At 42.2% G+C, this 26,345-nt stretch overlaps 1 protein-coding gene and 1 long non-coding RNA gene across 3 annotated transcripts in view; one reads left to right on the top strand and one right to left on the bottom strand.

Moving 5' to 3' along the window:
- Window positions 1-25,778, top strand: part of LOC309341374 — a 376,013-nt gene extending 350,235 nt beyond the window's left edge. Inside the window, exon 3 of the long non-coding RNA XR_014156277.1 lies at window positions 25,486-25,778. This is a non-coding gene — a long non-coding RNA (uncharacterized lncRNA). The remainder of the gene's footprint in view (window positions 1-25,485) is intronic.
- Window positions 1-26,345, bottom strand: part of FLT3 (fms related receptor tyrosine kinase 3) — a 59,613-nt gene that overhangs the window by 27,045 nt on the left and 6,223 nt on the right. For both annotated transcript variants that reach the window (XM_081860167.1, XM_081860168.1), the window contains exons 2-8: window positions 11,621-11,742; window positions 10,026-10,222; window positions 8,938-9,053; window positions 3,967-4,081; window positions 3,294-3,448; window positions 1,173-1,309; window positions 540-693 (exon numbers count right to left, since the gene is read on the bottom strand). In XM_081860167.1, coding sequence (XP_081716293.1) covers window positions 540-693; window positions 1,173-1,309; window positions 3,294-3,448; window positions 3,967-4,081; window positions 8,938-9,053; window positions 10,026-10,222; window positions 11,621-11,742 — 996 coding nt within the window. The remainder of the gene's footprint in view (window positions 1-539; window positions 694-1,172; window positions 1,310-3,293; window positions 3,449-3,966; window positions 4,082-8,937; window positions 9,054-10,025; window positions 10,223-11,620; window positions 11,743-26,345) is intronic.

Raw genomic sequence — 26,345 nt, forward strand, 5'->3', positions numbered from 1 at the left:
TTGCTCTGTCAGAGCAACACAGTTCCTTCTTAGAGGACTTGAAATCAGACAAGTATTGCTAAGGCACTAAAAGATTCTCAGCCAATCTGGACCAGCAAGTATTTATTCATTAATGCTATTTAACTCTCTGCGGCTGAAATTCTTGTGCTGATTTTTTAATGCTGGGATTTTTATATGAGATTTTTAAAAATTTTAATATTGTATTATTTGCACGCTAGCCAGACAACACTCTTATTGGGTGACATATAAATGCCATTAACACATAAAATAAAAACAAAATATCCTGGACTATGCATCATTCTCATGTTGTAAATTCCATCATAGGAAATGCAGTGAAACAGGCACACATGAAACAGGCACTAAGGGTGTGGAAACTGCTATGTGTGTATCTGTGCATTTATTTTATAAACCATCTAAGGCTGCAATAGTAACCTCACCCTGGAGTAAGCCCCATTAAATTCAATGGGATGTAGACATGGTTCAACAGGTAGCAGCTTTCTATGTCCCTGTGCAAACATTTTATATGGCAGATGACTTACCTAAAACTGTAACCAAAGCACTCTTATTTGCAGCAAGTTCTTTGGACGAGCAGTTAAAATGCCTGTGACTCTGTGTTTCCATTGGGAAAATAAATGCATATTGCGTCTTAACCCTCTTGGAGTTCAAATTCTTCCTTCCTTCGAGTGACAAGCCCTATTTTTTTAAAAAAAATAAAAGTTAGTATTTAAGAGATGGTGACATTCATTTGTGGTGTGGAGCTGTGCAAAGCTTCAGAACTACTGAAATCAATAGGAATTTAGCGAGTCACAACTAATGTAGGTCTCATAAGCTTTTCAGTGGGTTGAATCAAAAGTCTGGCTCCAACTCAGTATTTTAAAAAATATATTACGACATTAATATGGTGCTTATTTCAGAACCAGAGTTAGGCAAGAGTCTTCAAAATGCCATTAGCAAGCAGGTGTTTTAGTAAGAGGCACGGGGAAGTGTTAGAAGTGTGGGAACTCTCCCTGACTGTGGTCCTGAACCTTTGAGACACTTGGAAAGCAGTGAGATTTCTCACCACTTTCTGAACAGCTACACAGGTACAAGAGATACACAGGGGATTTTTAAGTTAGTATTTTTAATATAAGGCTACAGTAAGTGCTGACAGGAAAATGGGTTCCTCTTGGTACCTGCATCAATTGCTTGCTTTCAGAATACCACTTCATTCCAAAGTTATAATCACCAGATATACCACGACATCTTAAAAGCAATAGCTCTCCCGTTTTAAGAAAGAATTCCTGCATAGGGCTTCCTGGTACACTCAGATCTGAAATATAAAAATAATTCCAATAAAATAACAACACCAGCAAATAATAATAATAGTTACTACTACTATCCCTTTCCACTTACCAAAGTAGTGCTTAGGGTAGCTAACATCATTCAAAATGCAATAAAATGATCAACAATTAAATGCTAATGTGAAGCAGCAACAGAGCAGATAATTAGAACAGAGTCAGCTTAGAATGCCAAAATCAATGGAAAACACACCTGAACAAAATTATCTGGCCCTAGTAAAACACTAATAGAATTTTGAATGAACACAAATGCAACCTCAGAACTAAACACAGCAAGTGTTAAACACACACTTACATCAACTAGTTTCCAAATCCCAAAGTCATCCTTACACTTCGACCCAAGCTGAAGGCAAAGTCTCAGGCTGCTTTTGCTGAAGGCATAGGCAGTGGAAAGTTGAACAGGTTCTAGTGCTCTGCCTTGGTCTGATGTACATGCCTGGGTCTGGTGTACATGCATGAGGCTTTTAATCTCAGGGTCGTGGGTTAGAGCCCCACGTTGGGCAACAGATTCCAGCATTGCAGGGGTTGGACCACATGACCCACAGGGTCCCTTCCAACTCTACAATTCTATGATTCTATTAAAATAAAATCTGCAGTTCCCAGGGAGGGGCAGAAGAAGGTCTTCATGAGAGTATAGAGGACTGGTTGATGATGATTTTTTTTTTATCAGTCATCAATGTAAATAATACATTATAAGATTCCAGGAAGGAAGGAAAGAAGGAAGGAAGGAAGGAAGGAAGGAAGGAAGGAAGGAAGGAAGGAAGGAAACCGATTCTAGAGTGCTTAGTGTCAATACTTAGACCTTAAGTGACTTGGAGCAGGAGGAACCATTTTAAATTGTTGCAAATATCAGGGCTCCTTTCCCCTCCAACTCATAGTATCATGAAGAAGTGTGCCAAAACATTTAAATAAATACAGTGGTACCTAGGGTTGAGAACTTAATTCGTTCTGGAGCTCCGTTCTTAACCTGAAACTGTTCTTAACCTGAGGTAGCACTTTAGCTAATGGGGCCTCCCGCTGCTGCCGCACCACCGTCACACGATTTCTGTTCTCATCCTGAAGCAAAGTTCTTAACCTGAGGTACTATTTCTGGGTTAGCGGAGTCTGTAACCTGAAGCATATGTAACCTGAAGCATCTGTAACCAGAGGTACCACTGTAAATTATTTTGCTTGAACACTTTAAATAAAAGAGATCTTGCACATGTTTTATTGGCACAGAACATAAACACAAACCATTCAACAAAAAACATGACATTATTTTCACAGTTCACATAGAAATACGGGCTGGATGCCAGGGACTGAACCAGGGACCTTCCCCATGCAAAGAATCTTCTATTCTTGCCCTTCCCCAATTGAAGAGAAACAATGCCAGACAACGCTTTGCACCAGTAAGGCTGCAATTTCACCCTATCAATTGGCAGCGTCACATTTTATGCCCGTCAAAATCTGTGACTGGAATGGAAGTATAAAAGCTGATTGGGATGGTGCGTTGGCTATGCATCGCAAAACCAAGAACTGAGGATCTTACAGGAGGTGAGAGATTGAATCAATTTAACAAGAAAGGATGGCAGTTGAACCACAATGATCCTTAGACTGCCCAAACTTGTACTTTCTGCAGGCATTTTTTCCCCACTGACAGACAGCAAAAAGAGAAACCCTGTGCAGCAGGGATGGCAAACCTGTGGCCTTCTAGATGTTGCTGGTCGGTAGCATCCCACCATCCCTGACCACACTAGATGGGGTTGAGGGGAGTCAGAATTCAACAGCAGGTCTCCCATCCCTTCTGTTCATAAGGAAATATTGATGGCAAACCCTCCACCAACCTGTCTAATGAAACATTCCCTCTGCTATGCAAGCGTATGGAAGACCACACTGGGTCTTACTAAAGAAGTGGTACTGTTAGCATGAATAAAGGGGCTAAAGAGTCCAAACCCATAAATACATTTGTATCTTTACCTATTGTATAGAGTTCGGTGCAGACTTTTCCAAACTCATTAACTGCACAACACCACACATGTTGTCGAAAGAGTAATTCGTTTTCTCGTAATTTCAGCTGGGCCTGTTGTATTCCATCCATGTCTTCACTTTGGACAGCCTTAGAACTTCTGCAGCTATAAAACAGAATGACAAAAGGCCACGTGTTCAAAGCCAATAACACTGCTGTCGTTACGACTCAAGAATGACTCAAGGGGACTCTACATACGGGCTCCTGCTGGCCCAAACTGCAAAAGCCTCCTGTGAAATCTGGAGCAGGTCTTTGGCATTTTGGTGCAGAATGAGATTCTAAGAGAAGGGTGGTTCAAAACAGGATTCTGAATTTTTCTTCGATCTGTATGCTGCTCACATTTTAGAAGTAGCGAGGCACACTGGTTCCTCTCACTACATATACATATTTGATTTCAGATGAAAGGGGGCAAAAAGCTTGCAACTTCAGTGGCTGGACATGAAATTCTACAGAACAAAAGGAGAATCAGATTACTGTATTTTCCCTTTTATACAGTCTATCAGACTTGCATGTTTGTGGTGCGTATGCAGTCTTATCTCAGTTGGAAGATGTCCAATCTGAATGTAGAGTTGAAAGGAAAAGAAAAGAAACCATGACAGGTTGGTAGCAAAACAGGTGACCTACCTTTCATCAGGGGTCTTGCAAGAAAACCATTCAAAATTTAGTTTAGGATATCCTTCTGATTGGCAGCTAACTTCTCGCTGCTTATTTAGTATAAAATGTGGCTTTCTTGGGCTTTCTATTGAAAACAATGCAAGAATTCCTTATCATTTATTTATTCATGGAAGTTTTTTACTTTTATTATTTATAGTCAATCAATCAATCAATCAATCAATCAATCCAATTGTTCATTTATCAGAGCACTAGCAGCCTTGTACCCAGTGTTGGTCAGGAACTCTAAGAAGCCCCCCCCCCAAAAAGCGCAGTTTTTATATCAATGGTTGAAATCAATGTAGTTTTGAGCGGTTCAGCCCACCATCTTGTTTCAAAATGGCACCTAGTTATATACAAACTTAGAAGGTGATCTCATGGAAAATTTGGTCTTGATGCTTTAAGATTCATCCAAACGCAGAACAAACAAACGCATTTCACAAGGGAGAGAGAGAGAGAGAAAGTGCATTGTTCGTGAATATTTACATATATAATAATAATAATAATTTATTATTTGTACCCCGCCCATCTGGCTGGGTTTCCCCAGCCACTCTGGGCGGCTTCCAACAGAGATAAAAAATACACTAAAATGTCACATATTAAAAACTTCCCTGAACAGGGCTGCCTTCAGATGTCTTCTGAATGTCAGGTAGTTGTCCATCGCCTTGACATCCGATGGGAGGGCATTCCACAGGGCGGGCGCCACCACCGAGAAGGCCCTCTGCCTGGTTCCCTGCAACTTGGCCTCTCGCAGTGAGGGAACCGCCAGAAGGCCCTCGGAGCTGGACCTCAGTGTCCGGGCAGAACGATGGGGGAGGAGACGCTCCTTCAGATATACTGGACCGAGGCCATTTAGGGCTTTAAAGGTCAGCACCAACACTTTGAATTGTGCTCGGAAACGTACTGGGAGCCAATGTAGGTCTTTCAAGACCGGTGTTATATGGTCTCGGCGGCCGCTCCCAGTCACCAGTCTAGCTGCCGCATTCTGTATTAGTTGTAGTTTCCGGGTCACCTTCAAAGGTAGCCCCACGTAGAGCGCATTGCAGTAGTCCAAGCGGGAGATAACCAGAGCATGTACCACTCTGGCGAGACAGTCCGCAGGCAGATAGGGTCTCAGCCTACGTACCAGATGGAGCTGGTAAACAGCTGCCCTGGATACAGATTTGACCTGTGCCTCCATGGACAGCTGTGAGTCCAAAATGACTCCCAGGCTGCGCACCTGGTCCTTCAGGGGCACAGTTACCGCATTCAGGACCAGGGAATCCTCCACACCTGCCCGCCTCCTGTCCCCCAAAAACAGTACTTCTGTCTTGTCAGGATTCAACCTCAATCTGTTAGCCGCCATCCATCCTCCAACCGCCTCCAGACACTCACACAGGACCTTTACTGCCTTCACTGGTTCTGATTTAAAAGAGAGGTAGAGCTGGGTATCATCTGCATACTGATGAACACCCAGCCCAAACCTCCTGATGATCGCTCCCAGCGGCTGCATGTAGATGTTGAAAAGCATGGGGGAGAGGACAGAACCCTGAGGCACCCCACAAGTGAGCGGCCAGGGGTCTGAACACTCATCCCCCACCACCACTTTCTGAACACGGCCCAGGAGGAAGGAGCGGAACCACTGTATGACAGTGCCCCCAGCTCCCAGCCCCTCAAGACGGTCCAGAAGGATGTCATGGTCGATGGTATCAAACGCCGCTGAGAGATCCAGCAGAACTAGGAAACAGCTCTCACCTTTGTCCCTAGCCCGCCGGAGATCATCAACCAGTGCGACCAAGGCAGTTTCAGTCCCATGATGAGGCCTGAATCCCGACTGGAAGGGATCCAAATGGTCCGCTTCTTCCAGGCGTGCCTGGAGTTGTTCAGCAACCACTCGCTCAATCACCTTGCCCAAGAATGGGAGGTTTGAGACTGGGCGATAATTGGCCATCGTGGCCGCATCTAAAGATGGTTTTTTAAGAAGCGGTTTAATAACCGCCTCTTTCAGCGGGTCTGGGAAGGCTCCCTCACAGAGGGAAGCATTCACCACCCCACAAAGCCCATCGCCCAGTCCTTCCCGGCTAGCTTTTATAAGCCAGGATGGGCAAGGATCCAGGAGACAGGTGGTTGGCTTCACTCGTCCAAGCAGCCTGTCCACATCCTCGGAGGTAACAGATTGAAATTGATCCCACACAACTTGACCAGACAGGACTCTAGCACTCTCCCGCCCCGGCCCTGCTCCCACGGTGGAGTCTACTTCTTCCCGAATCTGAGCGATTTTATCTGCAAAAAAAATTGCAAAATCATTGCAGGAGAACATGTGGCCCGTACTGGGCCCCGATGTTACAGGTGGTTCCGCTAAATTGCGAACCACCTGAAAGAGTCTCCTGCTGCTGTTTTCTGCAGATGCAATAGAGGCGGTGAAGAAAGTCTTCTTCGCCGTCGCTATCGCCACTTGGTAGGCTCGACGTTGAGCTCTAACCCGTGTCCGGTCAGATTCAGAATGAGTTATCCGCCACCGGCGCTCTAGCCGTCTCAACGATTGTTTCATTGCCCTCAGATCCGTGGAAAACCACGGGGCTCTCCGGGCTTCATGCAATCGGAGAGGGCGCTTCGGAGCCAAACAGTCAATAGCCCTGGTTAACTCCACATTCCAGCGGGCCACCAGGGAATCGGCTGAAAGGCCATCAACATGGGATAAAGCATCCCCAACCACTCTCTGGAAACCATTTGGATCCATTAAGTGGCGGGGGCGGACCATCCGAATCGGTCCCACCTCCCTGCAGAGGGGATGGGTCGCGGAGAAGTCCAGTTGCACCAGGAAGTGATCTGACCATGGCACTTCTTTCGTTTCGCTTTTGCTTAGTGTCAGATCACCAACATCCGTAGAGGTAAACACCAGGTCCAAGGCATGTCCGCGGCTATGGGTTGGGCCAGACTTATTCAGGGACAGCCCCATGGAGGCCATGCTTTCCACGAAGTCCCGAGCGGCCCCTTGTAAGGTCGTGTCGGCATGGATGTTAAAATCCCCTAGGACGACCAAACTAGGTGTCTCCAGGAGAACATCCGCCACGACCTGAAGCAGCTCGGGCAGGGAATCCTTGGTGCAGCGGGGAGGTCGGTACACCAAAAGGAATCCTGTACTGCCCCTATTGCCCAACTTCCAGAACATGCACTCAGAAAACTGGGTCTTCCCAATAGGACGCCTGGTGCAAACTAATGACTTCCTAAAAATCACTGCAACCCCCCCTCCCCGCCCACATGACCTGGGTTGCTGTGCGTAAGAGAAACCTGGTGGACAAGCAGCGGCAAGGACAGGCCCATCTGCTTCATCCAACCAAGTCTCTGTTACACATGCCAGGTCAAGTCCTCCATCCACGATCAAGTCATGGATGGCAGTGGTCTTATGAATCATTGACCTGGCATTGCACAGCAACACTTTCAGGTCATGTGGGTATCCCTTGCTGATTCTAGTATTCGTCCGGTCAGGACCAGACCCAGAGGCAGGGATAGTCCTCAGACAACGACTAAACCTGCCTCCTCTGTAATGACATGGCTCTATCAAACCAAAGCTCTATCAACCAAATTCACATGAATAACGTTTCTGCACTGGCTGTATACTGAGATGCTGAAGTTATTTAGCTGTTTTCACAAAAGGGCTAGACATTTTGTTCATGTCAAGGGTTCTATTTTGTCTCTCTCTAGTCAGATCCTCCTCTTCCTCCTCCTCTCCACAGCAAGGCACCCTTTTCTGCAGGGAGGGGCTCAGACTCAGAGGTAGAGAGGCTGTGCCTCCACATCTGAGCCCCCCACCGAAAAGGGTGCTTCACTAGCTGGCTGCAGAAGGTAGAGCTCAACTGCTTTTCTCTCAGAGGCAGTGCTGCTGTTACCTGCTGGCTTTTCTCATTGACTTTGTGAGTGCCCAGCCCACACAATTTTATTGTTGTGGGTTAACAAGCACACATGGCCCCCAAGAGTTGGCTCCTATGATTCCCAGCAACCCTTAACAAACTATCAGTCCCAGAATTCTTGGGGGGAAGCCATGGCTATTAAAGTGGTATAAGAGTGTTTTGAATTCATGTTGTATATGTGACCCCTCTCGTGCATTTTCTACTCCCCTTCCCCAACAAAGAGACAAACATCTCTTTATAAATGTAATTATAGAGAGGATTGTAGTAGCTTCACAGTCCCCTATATTTTTGAATCATTTTCCCTTTAAAAGCTGTTGGAAATTCTGAAGAAAATTTTCACATAAGAGAGAGAGAGAATAATAATAATAATAATAATAATAATAATAATAATAATAATAAATTATTTATACCCCACCCATCTGACTGGGTCTCCCCAGCCACTCTGGGTGGCTTCCAACCAAATATCAAAAATAATACAGAGTCAGACATTAAATACTTCCCTAAACAGGGCCGCCTACAGGTGTCTTTTAAAAGTAAAATAGTTGTTTATTGCCTTGACTATTCCTTACACCTAGTTTCAATCCCACTTCAACCCCACCCTCAGCAAAACAGGGAATTGTCTTCCCTGCATTTCTTTTTAAATATGAAGAGCAAATGTTGATCAATACTCTTAAACTTCCCATCTGCTCAAAGCAGGAAGCTTAGAAGAGTCACAACACATCAGGTTGATACTTAAGGGGGAATAAATAAAAATCCAGCCACCATTGAAAAATGTAATTGACCCTGAGCAGCTCAGAGCTTTTTCCTGAGAGGGATGATGTACCCTTGCTTGAAATGAGATGAGTGACGTGGGAAAAATAGCACACAATACCAGAACTGAAAGAGGGAGGGGAAAATATTCAAATAAGGAATGGGAAAATCCCTGCAGGGGGAAGAATCCAACATGTTTTGCTGTTTCAAAGTTAGGCATACATCATACATGGACCCGTTCCTGCCCTATCATCCTTCATCAAGTTGTGATCAAGCCATTCCTTTGTCTCCATGTCATACTTACTTTTTATATGAATTGTAAATGTCACCCTGTAATTATCAGTTTTGGTTTTAATGGACAGCGTGTGGTTTCCAGCCTGGGTTTCTCTAATTTTTGGAAACTTCTTTGAAACAACATGCCTATGCAATAGGGGGAAAGCATCCATTAAAAAAACAAAAAAACAACTTCATGTGAAAGTAAAAGGAAGCAGAACAAATTGACAACAAAAACAACACCAAGCAAGCAGGCAGGCAAGCAAAACCTGTGGTTGGGACCAGACTAAACCATCATACTAATCATTCTGTGGAGAAAGGCCTTAGCCAAATTGGAAAAGGGCCATAGCTCAATGGTAGAAAGTCTGCTTTGCATGCAGAAGGTCTCAGGTTCAAGGCTTCTTCGGAGTTTTATCAAAGTACTTATTGCACCGGAATCCTTTTAAATTCCCCTGTAACTCAAATATGTGATGGCTGTTGTCTCATCGCAAGAGAGACTGTATGTCTACATTCAGTAACTATTGTTGAATATTGTAAACTGGACAGGCTGATGTGGCAGCTTTGCTCTGAATGTGTGGTTGCAGGTGCCCACCCCACCTGTTGTTTCTGACTTCTAGCAAATAAGTGAAGAGTGCTAAACCGCCCTTTCCTAAGAAAGAACCTCTGTCCAGAATGACAGAAGTGAACCTTTCAGTGGAATCTAAAGTGAGTGGGTGGCATTCAAATAAATTTTACTCAGAATTGAAAATTTTGAACGTGGCTAAGCTACATCCCTTCAGTTCAATGGGCATGCCCCGAGTAAAGCTTAGCTCTTTGTATTTAACTGAGGTGAATTTAATTGGTAGGTTTAAAGATTGTGTGTCAAAGTAGGGACATATAAGTATATGAGAAAACTGTGCACTCTGTGTACTTGTGGCTTTTGACCCAGCTATTCCTTCTGCTGAAGAGGCAAGTCACTGCGAATTGCCTCTTCAGTAGTGAGAACAGTTAAGGCAAAAACGACAAGTAAAGTTCTGGCTGCTCATATAATCTTCCCCCAGATGCTCAGCACTTTTCTGAACCAGAGCAAATAATAGGAAATTCTATCACAATCATCACCCAATGTATCTCTTTGCTTACCTGTTCTCCAAATCCAGAGAGGAATTACAGTTATTCTGGTTCTCTTTAAAAAACCAAAGACAGGTGATGTTCTCTGAAATATTTACTATTGCTTTAATTTCAACATTTTCAAGCACACCAACTTCGAAATCTGTTGCTGCTTCATAGATATTCTTGCTGCTTTGATAATACAGGGAACACTTGTGGTCTTCTTGGGTCTGTATTGCATGAGATGGAAAGACGTATTTTACCACACTGGTCTTTTTTAAGATCTCTGCTTTATTTATTTTATTTAAGGATTTATTCACCACTTTCAAACAAATGTTTCCGAAGCAATGTACACCATCACACACACACACACACACACACACACACACACTGTATATAATGTATACATAGCAGTCTAGAAACTGATCTTAAAAGCATTTAACTACAGTGGTACCTCGGGTTAAGTACTTAATTCATTCCGGAGGTCCATTCTCAACCTGAAACTGTTCTTAACCTGAGGTACCACTTTAGCTAATGGGGCCTCCCACTGCTGCCGCCGCACCGCCGGAGCCCAATTTCTGTTCTTATCCTGAAGCAAAGTTCTTAACCTGAAGCACTATTTCTGGGTTAGCGGAGTGTGTAACCTGAAGCGTATGTAACCTGAAGCGTATGTAACCTGAAGCGTATGTAACCCGAGGTACCACTGTATAATATTTCAAATATAGAAGAGTCACTCTTCAGGGAAAGCCCTATTAGAAACATACATTAGGAAAAGAGCCAATTGCTAGGCCTTAGATAAAGTTCATTAAGAAGCTGATTCCATAGAGCTGGTTCTTCAGATACTGATGGGCTCATAGATGCTAAGGATCTCTTGGCTGGCTTATTTATTTATTTATTTGACATTTCATTCCTAGCTCCTACACAGAATGCCTCCCTGAGTTTCACCTGCCTAAGTGTAAAGAACAAACACAGGTGAACATTCTTTTCTGATATCATTAGATATTAAGAGCTACCCACCTAAGTGGGTAAGAGCCAACGACAGAGTACACACTTTGCATGCAGGTTGCAGGTTCTGTCCTGGCATTTTCATTTAAAACTGGGATGGGGAATCTGTGGCCCTCCAGATATTGCTGGACGCCAGCTCCCAATATCCTGGACCATTAGGCCATGTTGACTGGGGCTGATGGGAGTTGGGAGTCTGGCAACATATATCCAGATATGTAGACATTAACATGTGTTTTATTCTGTTTTTAGGTTACTGCTGGTCTTACATAGCTTTGAATATTTAAAAGACCTGCTTTGATGTGCCTTTGGTAATTGCAATGGTTTTATTTTATTTTTGTAAACCATGATGAAGTTTATTATATGAAATGAAATAATGAAATCTGAAGGGCCAGATTCCTCAAACCTAAATTAGAAGAATATTGTATGTTTCTAACACAGCATACATTTAAAACACATTTAAAGTTCAGCTGGCACCAAAAAACTAGTGAAGCAGGTACCCCCTGAGCCTTTCTAGGGAAAGAATCCCACAAACTGTAATCTATCTCCCTTCTGAAGTTGGTGGGAAGGGAGCAAGGTCATTGATGGTGGTCTTCACTAACCACACAGGTTCATATCCTTTTTACCTCATGAGAAGGTGAAGATTCCAATGATTCTGACATTATATTGTTTCGCTTGATTAAAAGGCATGTAATCTCTGGTGCACCAAGGCCAATCACAGCCGTGGATACCAGTGTAAGAATCAGAGCTGAAAGTAAAAAAAGGGAAATGGAGGCCATTGTTATGAGCAGGAAATTGAGGATAATTGTACAAGGACAATACGATCAATAAAAGAACATCACAAAATGCAGAACCGGCAGAAAGCATTAGCCAAAAGCATAAACACAATCCAGCATAAAATTAATAAAAAAAGCAACCTTAAAATAGCAAAGGTACAGCTATTAGTTCTGCTAATCCTGTTGCCCTCCATAAATTAGAGGGCTGACGAATGTCTGGAACAGGGAGCCTTTCCACTTGTCGAGTTCTCAGTACGATTTTGAACCCTGATCTTCCAGGTATCTAAACTGTCCCCTCTTCTAAGGTGAATTGGAACAGTCACTGCCTTATTCTACCGACTCCCTTGGAAGGTAGTGGGTTCTCCTTCACTGGAGGTTTTAAAACAGAGGTTGGATGGACATCTGCCAGGGATTCTTCAGTTGCAATTCCTGCCTTGAAGGAGGTTGAACCAGATGATCCTTGGGGTCCCTTCCAGCAATTCTACGGTTCTATTATTAATTTAGGTGCATTTATAGCCTGCCATTTTACAATGAGAATCACGCGCGCGCACACACACACACACACACACACACTTAAATCAACATAAACAATCTTGTTTAAAAATCTTAAAAGAGTAAAAGGTGGGGAAAGCGTAAAACAATTCAAGAGACGGTATTCTGTAAAGGTTCTCTGCCTGTTCCAGTGTAACCTGCAATGGCACTGAGTCGCTGGTACAAGATCAATGCAATGTGACCTGACTGGTGTTGTGAACTGCCCTGTGATCTTTGGGTGAAGGGTGGTATACAAGGAGGAGGAGGATAGGCTTGAAGGTGGTGTACTGGTTGGACGAGGACCAGGAATACCAGGATTCAACCCTCCACTCAGTCATAAAACTCATTGGGTGACCTTACGCCAGTCACTACCTCTCTGTCTAACCTACCTCACAGGGTTGGTTTGAGTTAAAAGGTGGGGAGCATGTACACCACATTGAACTTCTGAGACTGAAAGGGAGGTATAGATGTAATGAATAAATAGTTAATGTTTCCCAGAAAATGAAAATAAAGTTGTGCCTGTTTTGTACTCAGTTTGAGGTACGGTATATTTATTTACCCGCAGTACACTTACCTGTGGTTTAAAGCCACATCCTAATCCAAAGGATAAAAATGACACATAAGGAACATGGAAAAGTGAAGTAAAAATAAGGAACTAACCGCAGATAAAGTGCTCTGCATTTGGTTTTGACCGACTCAAATGGGCTTACAGTTCTACTTATTCGAACCTAAAGCGTTTTTCTTCTAATGTCAGTCCTGCTCAGAGTAGACTGAAATTAATAGACATGACTAATATTCCTATACCATTAAAGCATATCAAAGCAATTTACAACTTTAAAAGGATAAAAACTATACAATAAAAGCATTCTAAAAAATAAAAACAATTTAAAAGCAAGCAAGTTTATTGTTGTCATTGTCATTTTAAGAATCAACAAACCATTGTAGAAGATGCACTCTTAATTGCCTGCACAGGCCTGGCAGAATAAAAAAAGTTTTCAGCAGTTGATTAAAAGTTGGCACAGAAAACATTAATTTTGGTCCATTAATGTCACTCTGAGTATGATTTAGGTGACTACAACCCCAATAAAAGCTCATTCAAACAACCTGGACCGTTTTAACTACTCTGCATTCTTGTCAGACCTTCTTGAGATAGCTGGGCAAGGCATAAGGACCAAAACTGAAGCAACAACACAACAACAAAATAGTAATCAAATATAATAGAATGCTTTAAGAGCCAGCTCAATTGCCGGACCAGCCCTTTCATTAGACTGAGTGAGCCATCTACCTCAGGCGGTGGATGCTAAGCTATCGTAAGTTCGGTAGCTTGTAGTCCTGGGCTGGAGGTTCAAGAGGCAATGCCTTCCTTTTCCACAGCATTAATGTTTTCCTAGTCGGGCACCTTCAAGCTTTGCTGCCCCCCCCCCCCGACTCTCAAGCTGGGAAGTGCCTTTGCTCTGACCCCCTCAACCTTTCTGAGTGGTGGGTGGAAATTCATTTTTTAAATGAATGCATTCTGCACACAACCACATCTTGCCCATATCCTTGCCCCCTTTTGTGAAACTCAAAAGTTTGTTTCTGCCTCTCTGTGAAACTCAACTCCTTCTGTTCTCATTTATTCATGGCAATATTCTTCCTTTGCATCTGATTGGGGTAGCTTTCCACACAAACTCTGCCTGCCTCTGACATGCTTTTAGGCACCTGCTGTTTATAGTCGCCTCCATTTCCCCGAATGGCCCACCCACCCTGAGGCAAATTATGCCAGAAAACACAATGATGCCCATTGACCTCATGGTCGGTGTTGCAAATGCCATTTCCATTGTGCGCCAGAGCTATTGGGCAAAGCAGACTCTGTCTCTTTGGAAATGCCCCTTTAGCTGGCAGAAAGCCAGAGGTCAGGGAAGAGTTGTACACTGGAGGAGTGCAAGTGTGGGTGTATGATTTGTGTGTGGCTGAAGCAGCGCTAGGGTTGGATCTTAGTAGGAGAGAGTGGACTGATTAAAAGAAGAACGGATGGGGATTAGGAATAATAAGAACACATAATCCAGAGGGAGGAAGGCAGCACAAACACAGAGGAAGGAAAACACAGAAACAGCTCTGTTTTAGCTCTTCAGCTTCCTTTTCCTATCTGTATTTTTTAATTATGATTTAATTATCTATAAAATGATAACAAGCCACCATTGAAATGAAACAAAAGACTTACAATGAAAATTAGATTTTTTATTTTATTTTAAAAAGAGGATTTTCTTGGGGTGGAGGGGGAGTCCCAAGTAGGGTTGGGAGAGAAATTTGATTCAGTTAGCATATAAAACTGGATTTATCCAATCTACACTTTCTGAGTGCTTCAGACTGCGAAGCTGATGCTAATTCTGACCTCTTTGAATCATGCTGCTTTCACAAAATATGCAAAATATGCAGTTCAACCTATAATCAAACTCACTTTGCATGGTTCCATCATGGAATTTGTTGCAGACACGAGAAGTGAAACACAGCAATCCTTCAAAATTTGCACTTAGGTGAATTTTGCAATGCTGTTCTCCAACCAAACCAATTTTCAAAAAATACATATATTAGAGGAAAGTATGCATAAAAAGGAACGTAAATGTGTACATTAGTCAAAACCACATAGATAAATGTGTTTATTAGGTAAATGTCTCACTAAGGTGCTAATGTTCATGAGGATTTTTCATACACACAAGTTGCTGAGAAATGTGGAGAACCAAATTGGACACTGGAAAAATGAGAAATTGAGAGAACCAAAACTGACAGATCTTTCCATCCCTAGACCCAAAACAAAACTACTGGGAAGACAGTATCTAAGGCAGGGGTGGGAAACCTGTAGTCCTCCAGGTGTTGGACTTCAACTCCCAGCAGCCCCCACAAGCACAATCAATGGTCAGGACTGATGGGAGTTGCAGTTCAGCAATGCCTCTGGAGGGCTACCAGTTCCCCAAACCCTGGCTTAAGTTCATGGGAAGACATCTGGTTAGAAATAACAAAACAAACAAAACAAAACAAAACAAAACAAAAGCAGAAATCTTAAAAAAGATAAGATGAACACGAATCAGGAGAAGAAGTGTGCAGCTGCAAGTGGATAGTATGGAAATGATTACGGTCAAAACAAATAATAGCACTAAGAGGAATGAGATAAAGAGAGAAGATGACTTGAGGAGATCCTTGAGGAGCTTCAGATGGAAAATGGTGGACCGTGGGGAGAAGGATTACCACTGACAGATAAAGAAAGTAGACAGTAAGGAAGACAAGAAACTAAGAAAGTGTGTTGTCAGTCAACACCCAAGAACAGAATGATCAATGGTATTGAAAGATGTCACAGAAAAGGCTACCGGAAAATTAGTTCTGTGATCTACGAAACTACGCCGCATTCCCGGCACTGAGTCTCTGTTTCCAGTATGCAGGCTGCAGGTGTTGTACTGCCCTGGACAGAAATAAGGGCTCATTTGACAGAAAGATATATACAGCAACAAGTGCATTTTTCAATTTTGGTACGGCACACAATGATCTTTCAAACTGCGATTGCATGTTGGGGTGGAGTCAAGGAGGCAATGTTAAAGTTGCTACGAAGTTATTCTAGGAGCCAGAGGCAAGAATTTTTTTTTAAAAAGGAGGCCATGCCTTAGGTTATGAAGTGGCTGCAAAGTTTCAAGACTTTGAAGCATGATTTCATTATGCCAGTTTTTAATTCTTCCAGTTTCAAGTCATGGACATTCCTTCCCTGCTCTTGCTGTTGTCATGTGACCTGCAACTAAACCATGGTTTGCCTTAGGATTAAGTCCAAACTTGATCTCCAAACTGCTAACAATGAGCAGTAGGCAAGGTTTGCTCTTGACTGACTGCTTTTGGTTTTTTGGGGGGAGACAAACCACGAGCCTGGGTTCAGACACAACGCTAAGCCAAATCATGGCTTACTTATGGGAGCAAGGAGACAAGTGAAACCCCCATGCCTTTTGCTCTGAGCAACCAAATTCTTGCTCGTTTATTCTTAGTCATGGCTTGGCTTAGCATTCTGTGCAAAATGGGCAGCAGAATACAATGAGGAATAGAATCTTGCCAGGGTAAACAGGTGTTTATTGTTGCCTCAACAACAGACTGAGAGATTTTCAATTGGCCATAGCTCCTGATCTAATCATATTTCCTATCTTATCTTAACTGTCTACTCTGAATCCCTAGATAAATAAATCTAGGTCAAAGGTTATTCTGAAATTGTTAAGTAAGGTACCTGATGGCGATGTTCAAGCAAAAATTACATATTGGTTCTTTGATTCTGACAAATTCCTGACAGGGTTACGAGATTTGCAGTGGCAACCCAAAAGCTGAGGAGAAACGTTGTTGAGGCTAATATGGTAAATTGCAATGATTTAGCACAAAAAATCTTTTATGCTTTAAAATGTATTAGCCCTCTTAACCATTTGTATTTATGTGTGTGTGTATATATATATATATATATATGCAGGTTTTGGTGTCCTCGGGTGTCTTCCCGTGTAAAAGTTGGGGTGTCTAGGCGACGTTTCGACGAGGTCTCACTCGTCATCTTCAGGCTGGTGCTTTCGGCTTCTTGTTACTGGAACAGAGCAGGATCTCAGTGTTTGAGTTCCTATAAATACTGTAGAGGGGGTGTGGTGTATAGCCTCCAATGTTCTGGGCAGAGAGGAAGTTCCCAGGCTAGTGTGCCTTTTCTTCTTTTGTTCCTTAATTACTTGAGAGATATCTTGAGTGATTTCTTGAGTGATATCCTGAGTACCACTTAGGTGGGTCATTAGGTGTGGATTAGTTGTTAAAGTCTTTGTGTCTTGACCTCTTGAACTTTGTGAAGAGTTTTCCTGAGAAGATGGCTGTACTGTACTTAGTTGTGCTCTGGCTTGGCTTCGTGTATAGGGGCGAGCTGTGGTTTTGTGGCTTGTGTCAGCCAGATCTGTGTAGGGATTGCAGGGGGGTGCAGCATCCGGAGGTGCCACCATGGATTGGCTACTGGATGGTGATAGAAAAACACCCTCACAACATGAACAAGCGTGATGACACATCCCGCTTGCCAGACATCTGGAAATTAGCCCTCCCCACAAAAACTGACACCAGATCCAGAGGCACACAGAACGCCAACACCAATCAACCACACCAGACCCAAACCCAGACCCTCTCCACAGATGAATTACAGACACCATCCAGTAGCCAATCCATGGTGGCACCTCCGGATGCTGCACCCCCCTGCAATCCCTACACAGATCTGGCTGACACAAGCCACAAAACCACAGCTCGCCCCTATACACGAAGCCAAGCCAGAGCACAACTAAGTACAGTACAGCCATCTTCTCAGGAAAACTCTTCACAAAGTTCAAGAGGTCAAGACACAAAGACTTTAACAACTAATCCACACCTAATGACCCACCTAAGTGGTACTCAGGATATCACTCAAGAAATCACTCAAGATATCTCTCAAGTAATTAAGGAACAAAAGAAGAAAAGGCACACTAGCCTGGGAACTTCCTCTCTGCCCAGAACATTGGAGGCTATACACCACACCCCCTCTACAGTATTTATAGGAACTCAAACACTGAGATCCTGCTCTGTTCCAGTAACAAGAAGCCGAAAGCACCAGCCTGAAGATGACGAGTGAGACCTCGTCGAAACGTCGCCTAGACACCCCAACTTTTACACGGGAAGACACCCGAGGACACCAAAACCTGCATATATATATATATATATATATATAGTTGTTTTGTTCTTTTTTTAACCTTTTGTAGATTGTATTTATGAGTATAGTATAGTATAGTATAGTATAGTATAGTATAGTATAGTACAGTACAGTATAGTATAGTATTATGTGGTTGATATAACTATGATGGTTAAAATAACCACCACAAACAGAATAATGGTGCAATAGATCTCAAATGCATCATGCTAATGCAGGAAAAGAAGCAGGACATAAATAGTTTAAAATCAAACACACAATCTAAGCAGCACAAGTTGCAAGCTTGAGTTTGAATATGGGAAATGGAAAAACCAGTTTAAGCCCTCTATGCGCAGCAAGCCCAATACTTTTGTATATATTATGTGCTAAATTCAATCTGAAGTCTAGACTAAGCAAGCATGGCATTGTAATCATGGAGTGCTTCAGACTGCGGAGCTGATGCAACCCCCATGCTAATTCTGAGCTCTTTGAATCAAGACGCTTTCACAAAATATGCAAAATATGCTGTTCAACCCATAATCAAACTCGCTTTGCATGGTTTCATCATGGAATTTGCTGCAGACATGACAGTCTGAAGCCTTTGATCATCTCCGCTGAACTTAATGTAGCTCTCCAGGTCGGCATCAGCTACACTGTTTTGTTACTTCCTCAAATGCAAATGAAACGTTGGAATCCAGTTTTCTAATGAAAGGGTAGAATTTCAACAAAAGCTATCTCATGCTTCCAGAACATGTACAGCATAAAGACTTCTTATTTTTAACCTTCAGTGGCGTTATGCAAGCTTCGTAGGCTCAATCCACTGTGAAGTTCGCACGCACATAAATGGGAGCACAGTACTGCTCTTGAGTTCTCATTCACTTCAATAGGACTTGTGCAGCAGAGCTTTCCACTAGTACTGCACCTTTCATTTGTTTATTACAAAAATGCATTGAAATACAGTGTCAACTAGCCCTGAACTTTCAAGACACAAAGAAAAACTAGTTGCAGACTTGATCTGGATACCAAGCTCTAGATTGAGATAAGAAAATTACCATTCCCTCCTCTTTGTAAAATATATTTTAAAAAACAGTTCATTGTGCATATGAGCACCTCATAATGCTTGCTTACAAAAGACAAATACCAGCACAATTCTCTGAGAAACAATAGGTGGCAATTTGTAGATGGGGTCCAAAACAGTCTATTTTCAAAATAGACTGGTATTTAATACAGGGGTGCTAACAGAAATATACTAACTGAAATAATTCTCAATAACCTTCTCAAATTTTGGATTTCCTTGTCGCAATACTTCTAAATTATATTCTTCCCTTATAATTTTATTCTTCGCATTCCAGTTACGAGCACTGCTGGATATAGACACCTCATCTGTGTGTAAGAGAAGAGATAACAGCTTTAAATCTGGTAGATCGACACATTTATTTTATTTATATTCCACCTCTTGTCTTTCAAGAAGCTCTGGGTTGTATACTTGATATTGCCAGCTGGGTCTGCTTTGCTTCAGCAAAAATGCCATAGTTACATTTTTGAAGTATTTATATCCTGCTTTTTCAAATGCCTCAGCAAGACTTATAAAAATAAACACTAACAATTATTATTACTATTTATTAAATTTGTATACTGCCTTTTATCCATAGATCTCATAGCATAAAAATGCAAGATAAAAGCATAACATACATAATAAAAAACAAGAGAAAAACAAAACCAATTACACCCTCCCCTCCCACACATTTAAAAGAGGATAGGATATTTGGTGTAGTTTTTCTTAATGAAGCCTGCAAAGTTAAATTGAAATAAAGCAAAATCTCAAAATGTTCAACTATTTGTGTGTGTTTTTAATAAAATGGACAGACTTTAATTCTGAAATCTTTGCAAATGTTGGTTGTTAAGTATGAGATCTAATTTTAAATTAATATCCTCTAAGTTTTAAGGCATATGATTTGGTCTTAGTCACCAACAAGCATCCCTGGCTTAGTCACCACTTCTCCAATACATCACCAGAAGAAAGAACCGACTAGGGCTGTATGGCTCCCACCCATCCTGCCTGATGTCTGCCTCTCTTTCCTGCCCAAGCCCTCCACCCCACCCCGTCAACAACTCCAGATAGCTCTGGATGGCCTTACCCATGGCCTTACTCCACCCATCTTAGGTAAAGCCTTTGTTGTTGTTGTTTAGTCGTTTAGTCGTGTCCGACTCTTCGTGACCCCATGGACCAGAGCATGCCAGGTACTCCTGTCTTCCACTGCCTCCCGCAGTTTGGTCAAACTCATGCTGGTAGCTTTGAGAACACTGTCCAACCATCTCTTCCTCTGTCTTTTTTTTTGTGTGTGTGTGATTTCATGCTCTTTATTGCAGCTTGTAAAACAGTGATAGAATTGCCCCCTAAACCTCAGGCTTTTATATACATTATAAATACAATTAGTCCCTTCTGTTTTTGTTTTTTTTATTATTATATAAATTTTTTATTGATTTTCAGTTTTAAAACAAACAAAACAAGCAAAACACCAACAAACAAAAACATACACACATGTATGATTTCAAATCCACAACTTCATAAACCTTCTTTCTCGGACTTCCCCATACCTCACCCTCTCTGCATCCTTATTTTACAGTTTTTCAGCAACCCCTTAGTCCAATTATATGTATAACTTATTCATTCTCTATTTCATCTTGATTCATCAAATAATTTCCGCTGCAATTCTGCATCTTCCTTTCCCTGACATTTTAGCATTCATCAATTTTACAATAATTCTTAAGATAAACTTTAAATTTCTTCCAATCTTCTTCCACCGTCTCTTTCTCTTGGTCACGGATTCTGCCGTTCATTTCTGCCAGTCCCATAAAGTTGATCACTTTCGTCTGCCATTCTTCCAGTGTAGGTAATTCTTGCATCTTCCAATACTTTGCTAAAAGTATCCTTGCTGCTGTGGTAGCATACAAAAAGAAGATCTTGTCCTTTCTTGACACCAGTTGGCCAACCATGCCCAAGAGAAATGCCTCTGGTTTCTTATGAAAAGTACATTTAAGTACCTTCTTAATTTCATTATAAATCATTTCCCAGAAGGCCTTAATCTTTGGGCAGGTCCACCAAAGGTGAAAAAAGGTACCTTCAGTTTCATTACATTTCCAGCATTTATTGTTTTTTTTTTTAAAAATAATTTTTATTAATTTTACAACACAAACAAAAAACAAACAAACATAACACGACTTCCCCATACCTCCCCTTCACTGCATTCTTGTTTTAAATTTTTTTAGCAATCCTTCATCCATTTTTATATTTAATTCTCTTTAAAGTTTTCTTAAGCTTAAGTTTTTACAGCTGTAATTCTTTATATCCAATCCCTTGACATCTTAACATTCCGAAATTTTACAACAATTTTTAAGATAGATTTTGAATTTTTTCCAGTCTTCTTCCACTGTCTCTCTCCTCTGGTCACGGATTCTGCCGGTCATCTCTGCCAGTCCCATAAATTCAGTCACCTTGGTCTGCCATTCTTCCAGAGTAGGTAATTCTTCAGTCTTCCAATACTTTGCCAAAAGAATTCTTGCTGCTGTTGTTGCGTACATAAAAAATGTTCTATCTTTCTTTGGAACCATTTGGCCTACCATGCCCACATTTATTGTTGGGCAAATGATAAATCTTAGCAAGCTTGACTGGGGTCATGTACCACCTATAAATCATTTTCATAATATTTTCTCTTAAGGCATTACATGCCGTAAATTTAATACCGGTGGTCCATAACTGTTCCCAGTCAGCAAACATAATGTCATGACCAATGTCCTGCGCCCATTTAATCATAGCTGATTTGACTGTCTCATCTATTGTTTTCCACTTCAGCAGCAAATTGTACATTCTTGATAAATTCTTAGTATTGGGTTCTAACAATTCTGTTTCTAGTTTCGATCTCTCCACCTGGAAGCCAAGTTTCCTGTCTTGTTTAAAAGTCTCCATTATTTGATAATAATGGAGCCAATCTCGTACCTTGGACTTTATTTTCTCAAAGCTCTTTAATTTAAATTTACCATTTTCTTGTTCTAAAATTTCAGAATATTTTGGCCATTTAGCTTCCATATTGAGTTTCTTCACCTCCTTAGCCTCCATTGGTGATAACCACCTAGGAGTTTTATTCTCCAACAAGTCCTTATATCGGATCCAAACATTGAATAATGCTTTCCTAACCACATGATTTTTAAAACCTTTATGAGCTTTAACCTTGTCATACCATATATAAGCATGCCAACCAAACCTATTGTCAAACCCTTCCAAATCCAAAATGTCAGTGTTCTCAAGAAGTAGCCAATCCTTCAACCAGCAGAAAGCTGCTGATTCATAGTACAGTCTTAAATCCGGCAGGGCAAACCCCCCTCTATCTTTTGCATCAGTTAATATCTTGAATTTAATTCTGGGCTTTTTGCCCTGCCAGATAAATCTAGATATATCTTTCTGCCACTTCTTGAAGCAGTCTAGTTTGTCCACAATCTGTAATGTCTGAAACAAAAATAACATTCTTGGCAAGACATTCATTTTGATCACAGCAATTCGACCTAGCAAGGAAAGCTTCAGGTTCGACCATATTTCTAAATCTTTCTTTACTTCTGTCCAACATCTCTTCGTCTGTCGTCCCCTTCTCCTTGTACTCTCAATCTTTCCCAAAATCAGGGTCTTTTCCAGGGAGTCTTCTCTTCTCATGAGGTGGCCAAAGTATTGGAGCCTCAGCTTCAGGATCTGTCCTTCCAGTGAGCACTCAGGGCTGATTTCCTTCAGAATGGATTGATCTTCTTGCAGTCCATGGGACTCTCAAGAGTCTCCTCCAGCACCATAATTCAAAAGCATCAATTCTTTGGTGATCAGCCTTCTTTATGGTCCAGCTCTCACTTCCATACATCACTACTGAGAAAACCATAGCTTTAACTATACAGACCTTTGTCAGCAAGGTGATGTCTCTGCTTGTTAAGATGCTGTCTAGGTTTGAGGTAAAGCCTTAGATCCCCCAAATCAGCCTAATGTGGCTCGGGCTCTTGCCAAATCTGATGCACAGTCCTAGAAGCTGCCTCTACAGAACAGAAGTACATCTCCTGCTTTTATTGCTCGAAGAGGGTGTCCTTCTCTATCTATCGATCAATTTTTCCCAGAGATGGGGGCACATTACAAGTGCCTTACGATATAGCAGCAGGTTTGTCCGGAAGTGCCTAGGCTTGCACCCTGGGGAGGTCACTTTGGTGCTGCTAACCAAATGTCAACAACAATTTCAGCAGTAAAATACTTGATCTCAGTAGGTGCAGATGCACTAAAGCAGGAATGGGAAACTGAATCCAGGTAACAGACTAGATCCTAATCTCTCCCACCCCCATGGGTCAAGCTTGGCAGGTGCGCAGAGCTGCTCACCTGACAATCACCAGATATCAAAATGGTGTCAGGTAATCCATTTCCCCAGGCAGATTGTGAGTACCAACAATGAGATGGTACACAGTGTTCACAAACCCTCTTTCGGCACATTACCTGCCCTGCATTTGCCATCCTATATGACATCAGGTGGACGGCAGGGTGACGTGGCTTGGCTGAAGTAGCCTCATAGGTCAAAGAGGGAGATTTGATGGACCTAAAGAGGCCCACAGGCTGAAGGTTCCCCACCATTGCACTAAAGTGGAAAAGGAATTGTTTTCAGTCAACAGTGTGGACGGTACAGAGCCGTAGTACTTAATTGCTGTTACTGCTGTTACTGCTGTTGTTTAAGAGGGTAGATGCAGATGTCCCATAAAATATTGAAATATTTAACCAACATGGGTATAAGCAATGGTGTCTTGGTACCACTGCACAATGCTTTGAGGATATTAGGCCACTATCCTAGCCAATGATCCTGTGCCATAGCCTACAATACGTTACCAGCCCGGAAAGTGTGTAGGCGACGGCAGGACACACACAATGGAGAAATGAAAATGCAGCTCTAATAAGGTTCCAACAACAACTGAAGAAATGATACTGTTTGTCATTTTAGTCACCTCCGGACTTCCCCTTTGAAAGGAAAGAATCATTTCTGACCTACGACTGACTTGTCCTTCCCATTCATCAAGCTAGAACATTCAAGATGACAACGTAAGAATGGGATGGGACAGAAGCACCTGATTGTTCGACGAGGAGTCCATATCTTCCAACGTTCTGTCTTACAGTGTAATCCTAATCATGTATAAGGTAAAGGGACCCCTGACCATTAGGTCTAGTCGTGACCGACTCTGGGGTTGCGGTGCTCATCTCGCTTTATTGGCCGAGGGAGCTGGCGTACAGCTTCCGGGTCATGTGGCCAGCATGACTAAGCCGCTTCTGGCGAACCAAAGCAGCGCACGAAAACACCGTTTACCTTCCTGCCAGGTATTTATCTACTTGCACTTTGATGTGCTTTTGAACTGCTAGGTTGGCAGGAGTAGGGACCGAGCAATGGGAGTTCACCCCATCGCGAGGATTCGAACCACCGACCTTCTGATCGGCAAGTCCTAAGCTCTGTGGTTTAACCCACAGCGCCACCTGTGTCCTCAACAGAGCTTACGCCTCCATAAATTGAATTGCAGCTATTAGAAAAAAACCAGAGTTTTCTTTTTTCTTTTCTTTTCCCCCAAATCCTTTATTATTTTATTCACATAATATACATTCTTTACAACAAACAACTCCGAAATAAACAGTCAACTCCAAAATAAAATCATATGTAACAAAACCATAGGTCTCATGTTTTCATTTACACTGATCTCCTCTCTGATACCTTTACTTGATATTTCTTGCTGCTTTCTGCTTTCCTTATAGAATCTTTATTAAAAATTTAAGTCTCTTAAATCCTATACCAATCTTTTACAATTTCAATTAATCCCTTCACCTATCTCCCCTGCAGCCCAGCACTTCCCTCCACCCATGTGCAACCTTCTTTACCTGCTATTATATTTGTTATTGTTGCGTTATTCACTTTATCTGTTATTCCATCCTTAATATATTATTATCCTATCTCCTTGAGCCTTTTAAACTTTTGCATATTAATTTTTAATCTCCAGCATCGACTTTTGAAAAACAACACAGTTTTCAACTGGCAAGTCTCCTTGCAGTGCAACGCTAACCAAATCAGAATGAATTAGGAAAGGCTTACTTCCATGCAAATGGGATTCGGGCTGAAGCTTTAGTATGGGAGTGAAGGCTGGATTAGAGCAATGAGTTGCCGCCATCTCCCAACTTTCTGACAGCATTCTCATGGGTTTACAGAACAGAAGGGTAGGTGGGGCATTAGGAGAGTAGAGACTTACCACAACCTCCTGCTCCCAACTTTGCAAAAGCCATTTGCAACTGATGAGGAGGGCTCTAACTCAGAGTGAGCTCCCCCATGGACCACTTAGACCAGTGAGCGTGGCCACCTACATCACCTGACACCATCACGCCACCAGATGAGTAATTTTTCCTTTGCAGGTTTTGAACCCTGCCTTAAGAGGAACTCATGTCACATAGAGGAGGGAGAAAAGTTGTTTTCTGCTGCTCCAGAGAAGCGGACACGGAGCAATGGTTCCAAACTACAAGAAAGAAGATTCCACCTAAACATTAGGAAGAACTTTCTGACAGTAAGAGCTGTTCGACAGTGGAATTTGCTGCCAAGGAGTGTGGTGGAGTCTCCTTCTTTGGAGGTCTTTAAGCAGAGGCTTGACAACCATATGTCAGGAGTGCTCTGATGGTGTTTCCTGCTTGGCAGGGGGTTGGACTCGATGGCCCCTGTGGTCTCTTCCAACTCTATGATTCTATGATTCTATGATTCTATGATTCAGTGAGGCTTCACGTCACCACTGCACGGACCAGCTGATTGGCAGTCTTGCCCATGGAAGCACACTTGTAATTTTATGCATCTGTTTCTTAAAACCTTCCTGCTGAAGGGCAATTCAAATTCAAAACACGCTGGGAATCTTGGCTTGAACAAATGAATATTTATACATTCACTATCATAATTTTGTGCAGCATGGGGATTCCCTGTGGTTATACCCTCTCCAGAGATGCACACGCGCCACAGACTGCTTGCTATATATAAGCATCTCCAGGTGCAGAAATGACAGGCCAGAGATCACAAAGATAAAAAGTGGATAGTCATTTATGAGGAAGTAATTAATTATTGCTTGGGCACTCAGAGGCAGAATCATGGGTCCATCCTCACCATCTCTGCTGAGACACGTTATTTTCTGTGTGCACAAGATTCCACAACAGGCTGCATGCACAACACTGCAAAATCAGTGGATCTGCCCCTTTCTTCTGCAAAGGCTGTTAGCTACGATGGGTAAATTCTATTTCCAGTGCTGGAGGCAGTATGCTTCTGACTAAATGCCAATAGCTGG

This window comes from Podarcis erhardii (assembly GCF_964252035.2).
Source record: "Podarcis erhardii genome assembly, chromosome: 4".
NCBI classification, from domain to species: domain Eukaryota; kingdom Metazoa; phylum Chordata; class Lepidosauria; order Squamata; family Lacertidae; genus Podarcis; species Podarcis erhardii.